The sequence below is a fragment of the Octopus bimaculoides genome, chromosome 28 (genome assembly GCF_001194135.2).
Source record: "Octopus bimaculoides isolate UCB-OBI-ISO-001 chromosome 28, ASM119413v2, whole genome shotgun sequence".
Classification (NCBI taxonomy): domain Eukaryota; kingdom Metazoa; phylum Mollusca; class Cephalopoda; order Octopoda; family Octopodidae; genus Octopus; species Octopus bimaculoides.
In genome coordinates this window covers 9,651,448-9,660,177 of record NC_069008.1, presented here as the reverse complement: position 1 = coordinate 9,660,177, position 8,730 = coordinate 9,651,448, and the positions used below count along the sequence as shown (strand labels likewise).

Below are 8,730 nucleotides of genomic sequence, written 5' to 3'. Positions count from 1 at the left end.
AAAAAAACTTCAGCAACAGGAAAACACAAAACCGTACTTCTGTTAGTAAATGATGAAATTACTTACATCAGTAAATGTGAGTAAACTTTTAGTGCGAACAGTAACGATTGAAGTTAAAGTGAAGAAAAAGCTATGGCTACCGGAAGTTGACATTGAGGAACCTTTTTAAAGAAGTGAATCTTAAATATAAAGCAATATTATTTATTTTTGATTAAAAAAATCAAATGAAGAGCCTAAGATTTATCCGAGGTCAAATTATTCATGCATCACAAGTATGGAAGCATTTGGTGAAGTCAATTTCACATGAAAAGCGATTACACACACACATCTCTGTTTTATATATAGTATAGATATGCATGTAAATATTGTGAGGAACATATTTTAGAAATGGATTAACATATTTGGAATATTTTAGTTTTTTATCACATGCATTTATAATGAACTTTATAACTCTAAAACTGATACTAGCTCTAATGTAAATATTGCGCCAGGTCACCCCCTGACGGTTGAGGGTGACTTAACCTCTAGTAATCAGAAAATTAGTGCCAATGCTGAGAGGAAAAAAAACATGTAATTGTCGAATTAAGGAGTCATACCCACTACCTGGATCCTGTTTGTATAGTAATGTAGTGTATAGGTGTTCTGTGGAGATCCCTGCCACAGAGAGGGTAAGAGTTTATATAGGAAGTACTAGAGACTTTAAATGTCGCTATAGGGCCCACTTGAATTCTTTTACTAACATAAAATATAAATTTTCTACAACACTAGCTATGTATATACAAGAAGTTAAATCAAAAAATATACAATACTCATTATTTTGGTCTGTAATAGCAGAAGCTCCCCCCTCCCACATACAATACAATTATGTATGTATGTAAATTGTGTATTAGACAGTCCACAAATACTCTTCATTGATATGACCCTACATCATTAAATAAGTTCTTGGATACTACGTATTCCTGTAACCATAGATACTGTTCAACATTTAAATATTTTGATAAACCTTGATAAATTAACTATTAAATTTTTAATTATCTATATTTCACTTAGTCTCTATACTCCTGCCATGCTGTGACTTCATCTTGATAAATTATTATCTGCTTAACATTTAAAACATTTTCTAAATTGTATTTCCTATAATTCCTGCTATAACATTTTCTCTTCTTGTTAACAAATGCATCTCCCTGTATAAGTAAATCTCATCTACCCAGTACAACATTTTACGAAATGTGAATCATGAATAATATACTCTCTCTGATGAAGGAGGCATTATCCAATTTTTAGAGTGGAAATACCTTTAAAAAATCTATGGATTACTGTGCCCCTGAGGTGGCCATAGGAGGACTGCCACCAACAGTTCTGGCCCAATGGTTTCCCTTCATGGCAGAATTAATATAGTCAAGACTATTTAAGCATTTTATTTTATCAAATTCATCCTATGGTTGTGCAACTGTTTCTGGAGAGAAACACAGTCTTTCGGAATGATAATGCACCAATTCACACAGCTAAAGTTGTTACTGAATAGCGCAAGGAATATTCTAGTGAAGCCGAACATCTTATCTGGCCACCACAGCCCCCAGATCGCAATATTATTGAACATTTATGGTGCATTTTAGAAAAACAAGTAAGGAGTCCATATCCTCCACCATCATCACTACAAAACAGTTTTAGCTGAAGAATGGACAAAAATTCCTTTGGAAACAATTCAAACTTTGTACGAGTCCAGACTTCATAGAATTCAAGTTGTAATTACTACCAAAGGCGGTCCTACCCCATATTAAAATGAATTTGTTTGAAGTTTTAAGGTGTTTCCATTATTTTGTCCAACCCCTGTATATCTGTGTGTGTGTGTGTCTTTGTCATCCGTGTTTGTCTCCTATCACTACTTAACAACCAGTGTTGGTGTCTTAATGCCTCCATAACTTAGTGGTTCAGCAAAAAGAGACTGATAGGATAAATATCAGGCTTGACAAAAAGTAAGCACTGGGGTGGATTCATTCAACTAAAAATTCTCCAAGGCAGTGCCCCAGCATGGCTGCTGTCTAATGGCTAAAGCAAGTAAATGGTAACAGATAAAATAAATGATTTATCTTTGTTGTCCAAATTCCTGCCACTGGCTACACTGAGTTATATCTCTTAGCTCCTACCACTTCTCTTCCTCCTTCCTAGAACCACCTCACTTGTTATCCATTCTTCATTCATTAATATTAATTACAACCCATACTTTTGTTGAGCTCCTACATACTCCTGTTGTCCCATCAAATTATCTCTCCTCCCACACCACCATACCTCTCACTCCCTCATACAGTGCACCTGCCTCACTTTCCCATCCACCCTTGCATGTCATCTTTCTTTCTTCTTACTGTTTACTCTGTCATCATTTTCATTCTGCTCTCTCCCAAATTACCAGACAGCCCCTACTCCACCCACTCACTTCAAGCACTCATGCCCTTTTCATTCTTATCCATCTTGTACCTTGAAGGTTCACTCTAACATCTCATTGCTTTCCAACTCCACCCACTATCCACTCTTCTAAAATGTAATTAACCTTGTTGCTTCTCAACAGCAAGAGACCTGTTCTGTTCCTGCCCTTTTTTTCTCAAGCTTTACCTCTAACTCTTTTCTTAACATTAAGTTCCTCCTCCTCTTCACTTGTGGATCATAGCTTTACTAGCTGATAGTAACCTCACTAGTGCTAGTGGTATGAAAAAAGGCACCCAGAACATGCTGTAATGTAATTGGCATTAAGAAAAGCATCCAACTGCAGAAACCATATCAAGTAAACAGAGAAGCACAAAGCAATCTTTGCACCCACCAGATCCTGTCAAACTGTCCAACACATACCGGTATGGAACATGAACGTTGAACGATGATGATTTTATGTGTGTGTCATCATCATCATCATCATCATCCTTTAATGGCTGTCTTCCATGCTGGCATGGGTTGGACAGTTTGACCAGAGCTGGCAAGGTGGAGATCTTCACTAGGTTCTAGTCTGATTTAGATTGGTTTCTGCAGCTGGATGCCCTTCCTAATGCCAACCACTTTACAATGTATGCTGGGTGCTTTTAACATGGCACTGCACGAGCGCTTTTATGTGACACTGGCACAGGACTCTTGCAGGTCAATCCCCTTCACCAGGGGGCGCGGTCATCTTAACACTTCTGGTGTGAAGAACAAGTCTTCTTGAGTGCAGCAAGGCACCAGGTATCATGGCCCTTTGTTGAAAGGTTCAGCATCCTGAGGTTGTCCTTCAAGTCTTCATCCCATGTCTTCCTGGGTTTCCGTCTTCCACATGTTCCATCCACTTTGAGAGATTGGCACTTCTTTATGGAACTGTCAGCATCCATCATGACCATACCAGCGCAATCTTCTCTTTCAATATACCAGCACTCTGTCAAACGTGTACACTTACATTACATATCCAGTGGAGCATAATAGCTTCATTCCTCTCTAGCTTTCACTTGTCTTCTGCATTCAGTGCCCATGTCTCAATACCATGTAGGATTACTGTTCGTGTACATGTGTCATACCATCTTTTTTTCACTTAGAGAGAGAAACTTTTGGTTATCAACAGAGGTAAAAGCTCTTTTGTAACTATTACACTCTCTGTACAGCCTCCCCCATTACTACTAATTTGTTCCCTTAGGTAGCAGAAATTATTCATTACTTCTGATGAGCTTCCAGGACATTTGAGAAAATCGATTTGCCAAGTATCTAGTTTTAATGGGCTCTTGTGCATCTTATACATACAAACACTACTTTCTCTGATAACCTTCCTGTTATTCCACTCCACTTCTTGTATGTCTGTGGCTTACACTGGGTACACCATATGAAATTCTTGCCAACACCTTTCCTACAAATCAAGCAGGGCCACTTACCTGAAGTGGGTAGGCTCTTGTCTGTTTCCTTGCTTACTAAGACCTCAGTTTTTAGATTCCAGTTTTTGCTTCCACACTTGGAATTTTTTTTCTATCTCTATATAATCTGCTATGTGGGCAAGATCATCAGCATATAGTAGTTCCCAGGGGCTGCCTGTCTTGAATTCCTTGATGAATGCCTACCTGTATACCAAATTCTTTTCTGTACTTGTTAACTTTCACCTTACTGATAACACCTCCATACATGGCCTGCACAGCTTTCACAAATCCCTACCTCTAGCCTCCTCAGAGCCCACTATATCACACAACGGGGTACTCTATTGAAGACTTTCTCTAAATCAATGAATGTCAGGTGTAATGGTTTATTCTTAGCTAAGTACTTCTTTTGAAGTTGCCTGCCTAAGGAAATAGCATCAGTAGTGCTTCTCCTCATGACAAAGCCAAGCTATATTTCATCTAGCCTAATTCTACTCCTAATTAATTGGGCTATAAGTCTGTAATTTTCATCAGCAGGCTCAGGAGCTTGATGCCTCCATAATTACTTCTACCTAAGGCCATCTTCCAGTGAGTGGTGTAGCAACTAGCACCACTCACTGGGTGTTACACTTTCCTGAATAACTTGTGGGTGACTAGCCTGTATCCTACCTTACCAGATATTTTGAGTATCTGCACAGTGATTCCAGATGTTAGGTTCACATGAGGGAGACTCCCTTTATCCCATTCATTCTCCATATTCAATAGCCTTACATAGTAACTTTTCCACACCTCTTTCTTGTCCGCATCACTAAGTGCAAGCATATCAACTATCGTACACACTTCTCTCCCACAATATCTTGATTATCTCTGACACACTGTCTCACAATCCGGAACACCTCAAGTTTCTGATCTTCACAATGTAGAACCTTGGCAAATCTCTTCCTTTCTGCTTGTGCCCTAGCTTGATAATCCTGGTGTCCACCCTCCCTTTTAACTTTCTGATATGATTCTTTACTACCTCTTCTTTTCCATTCTTTCCAGATTTGTTTCTTCTCTCTCATGGCCCTGTCAATGTCACTGTTGCACCACAATTGTCACCCTTGGTCTGGCAGAGGCTTTGCCCCAACCACAGATTTGGTCTGTTGCCCTCAGTAGATTGTCCTGTAGGAATTTCCAGTTGTCCTCTACATTATATGTCTCTATTCCTCTCTCCTTCTCATCAAAGGTCTCATTAAGAACATAACTAAATCTCTGCCCATTTGAAGGATACTTGACATTCCATAACCTCCTTTTCCATACTAGCTTGTATCTTTGGATCCTTCTGGCCCTAAGCCTGAAATCACTAACCACTAGTTTATGTTGAGTTGTACATTCTTCACTTGGGAAAGATTTTACATTTATGAGAATACACCTGTCATTGTGTCTGGTGAAGATGTAATCAATCTGGCTGGTGTGCCTACCAGACAACTGGCCAGTTTCTTGAAATTAGTGTTGCAGACCAGTAATTCATGAGCATCACAGAATCCCAGCAGCTTTGTCCCCCTCCTCATTTCTTGAGCCAAAGCCCCATGCACACCCTGGAATCCATCAGGGTGTCTTCCAACATGTCCATTGAAGTCCCTTACCACTATGAGAACTTTTGTTGTTGAGGCAGTCCATGGAAGAGATTCATTGTTATATTGAACAAGGCTATTCTTAGCTGAAGTACCCTATCACATACCCTGACTACTTCAATCACCTTATCCACCCATTTCTCTGCCTGTAGAATATCCATGCCACCTAGACCAAAACTAGCATAATCATGTGGTTTGAAATTAATTTTATAACTACATGGCTTTTGATTTCAATTCTACTATGTGACACTGTGGGCAAATGTCTTCTCTACAAATCACTGAGTTTCAAGTGATGACTGTACTTTCAAAATGTGTGAAGCAAAAAATCCTTTACTAGAGAAACAGCTAAGGATTATCAGCAATAGGAAGGATGTCTAATTTTAAACAATGCCTCAGTAATATAATCATCTAAGCCATGCTAGCAAGGAAATATGAATATTAAAAAATAATGAATAAATCTGTTGCCATTTTTCTTGTGTCAATTTGTCTGAGTGTCTGCTTGTCTCTCAATCTCTGTCTTTACCAGGGCTGAAATGTTACTCGATCAGTACCGCAAGAAATCTCAGCTATACCGACAGAACATTGTACTGATACCTCTGGGTGATGACTTTCGGTATGACAAGTCCAATGAATGGGACCTGCAGTATCAGAACTACAAGAAGCTGTTTGACTACATGAACTCCCAGCCAAAAATGAAAGTTGATGTGAGGATCCCACTGTTTTTTTTTCTTCTCTTTTTTAAATTGGGTTTTCATACACATGCATGCAATAACACATAGATTCACTCACATGAACATGTACACACATACAGAATATTTATACAAAAAGAACTCAATACTTAATGTGCTCATATTTTATTATAACTAGGAAGCCACAGCAATGACGCAATGACGCAAGGTCTGATAGTTTCATGATAGGCCTTCATGTCAGTTGTGTATCTCCTCAGCTGTAATAAAATATTATAATGTATGTAAGTATATCTGTTTGTGTGTGTGTGTGTCTTTCTTTTCCTCACGTGACCATCTTTCTTTTCCTCTACAGACGTTCAAAAGAGCAGACGTGTTTCTCTCTCTCTCTCTTCTATCTTTTCTCATTTCAAAACAAATGTTTCTCTCAGCTTTCACTAGTTTCCTCTCGTTTTGGTCTACCGACCCTCCATGTTTGTTTTCGTTCGGTTTCCTTCTGTGTCTCCACTGTCATGTTTTTTCTTCCCAAATTTGACCCGCCATAAATCCTAAATTTTATTTTAGAAATTATGGGAACAACTGTCTTTGAAGACTCATATTGTCATTGAATGCTCGTAAAAGCAAATTAAACACATGGACTATATTAAATGTATTAAATACATAAAATTTATACAGGCACAGGAGTGGTTGTGTGGTAAGAAACTTGCTTCCCAACCACATGGTTCCAGGTTCAGTCCCACTGTGGTACCTTGGGCAAATGTCTTCTACTATAGCCTCGGGCTGACCAAAGCCTTGAGAGTGGATTTAGTAGAATAAGTCGTGGGGTTGATTTGTTTTACTAAAGGTGGTGCTTCAGCATGGCCACAGTCAAATGACTGAAACAAGTAAAAGAATAAAAATTCATCATCTAAAACCTTCCACCTTTTGCTTCCTCTCATTTTGCATGTATACATTTTGTATTTGATCTATTTACTATATTTAATATATTTGTTGTGTCAAATTTGTTTAGCCGCATACTTACTTCTATCTCTCTTTTTTTCCTTTCATTCTCTCTCCTTTCTTTTTCCTCTTAATCCTTTCTGTTGAAGAGCATATGCTTGAAACATAAAAGACTTTCCCATTTTGCCCGAGCATTAAACTTATACACCTGCTTGTTGTTCCTACACCTGTCTTCATCTTTTGCTTTCTGTAAATTTCAGATGTGTGTGTGTGTGTGTGTGTGTGTGTGTGTGTGTGCACGCGCGTGTATATATATATATATATATATATATATACAAAATGATTTTATTTTAACACAGAGTTGCTGTTAGAAAAGCAGAAATACTGGGTAAATTCCCCTTGCAATGCAGAAAAATTTGTCAACAACCAGCCATGGGGCTCGAACCCTTATCCCTCAAAGACTCCAACTGGGTGGTTTACCACTAAGCTAAACTGCCTGCTGACAAATAAATGAAAGCAACAATTTTTTTTTTTTACTAGAAATGTTGAAATATTTGTTTGTTTACATTTATACACATGGTTGTTCTATAAAGCTAAATTATTTAGTGTTTAATTCATCAGATGAATTTGTCAGTGAGCAGTTTAGCTTAATTGTAGAGTACTCAGCTGGAGTTTTTGAGGGATATGGGTTTGAGTCCCATAGCTGGTTGTTGACAAATTTTTCTACCTTGTAAGGTTAATTTACCCAGTATTTCTTCTGTTGTAATGGCAACTCTGTGTTCAAAAAAATATCATCTTCCAATTTGTATCGTATAATACACATTTCGATGCTTCAAAAAAACAAAAAAACATTTGTTTGTTTACATTTATACACACATGATTGATATATGTATATGTATATGTGTATATATATATATATCATCTTTTACTTGTTTCAGTCATTGGATTGTGACCATGCTGGGGCACTGCTTTGAAGAGTTCAGTCAAAAAAAATCAACTCAGTACTTATTTTTTCTAAGTGTAATACTCATTACATCAGTCTCTTTTTTCCAAACTGTTAGGTTAAACAAACTAACAATGGTTGTCAAGTGATGAGGAAGGACAAATGCAAACAGAAACACACACACACACACACATACAGATATATACATATATTTAGGTTGGACTTCTTTCCGTTTCTGTCAACCAAATCCACTCACAAAGCTTTGATCAGCCCAAGGCAATAGTAGAAGACACTTACCCAAGGTGCCACACAGTGGTTGGGAAGCACATGTCGTACCTCAGAACCATACCTCACCTATACATATACGTACATTATGTGTGTGTATATATACACACACATAATGTATGTATATATACATCATGTGTGTGTGTGTGCACATGAATATGTATATGTATATCATCATCATCATCATCATCATCGTTTAACGTCCGCCTTCCATGCTAGCATGGGTTGGACGATTTGACTGAGGACTGGTGAAACCGGATGGCAACACCAGGCTCCAATCTAATTTGGCAGAGTTTCTACAGCTGGATGCCCTTCCTAACGCCAACCACTCAGGGAGTGTAGTGGGTGCTTTTACGTGTCACCCGCACGAAAACGGCCAAGCTCGAAATGGTGTCTTTTATGTGCCA

The 8,730-nt window shown here is 38.2% G+C and overlaps 1 protein-coding gene across 1 annotated transcript in view; it reads left to right on the top strand.

Moving 5' to 3' along the window:
- LOC106875688 (alpha-mannosidase 2x) overlaps positions 1-8,730 on the top strand; it is a 93,778-nt gene that overhangs the window by 35,470 nt on the left and 49,578 nt on the right. Inside the window, exon 3 of the mRNA XM_014923937.2 lies at positions 5,997-6,174. Coding sequence (XP_014779423.2) covers positions 5,997-6,174 — 178 coding nt within the window. The remainder of the gene's footprint in view (positions 1-5,996; positions 6,175-8,730) is intronic.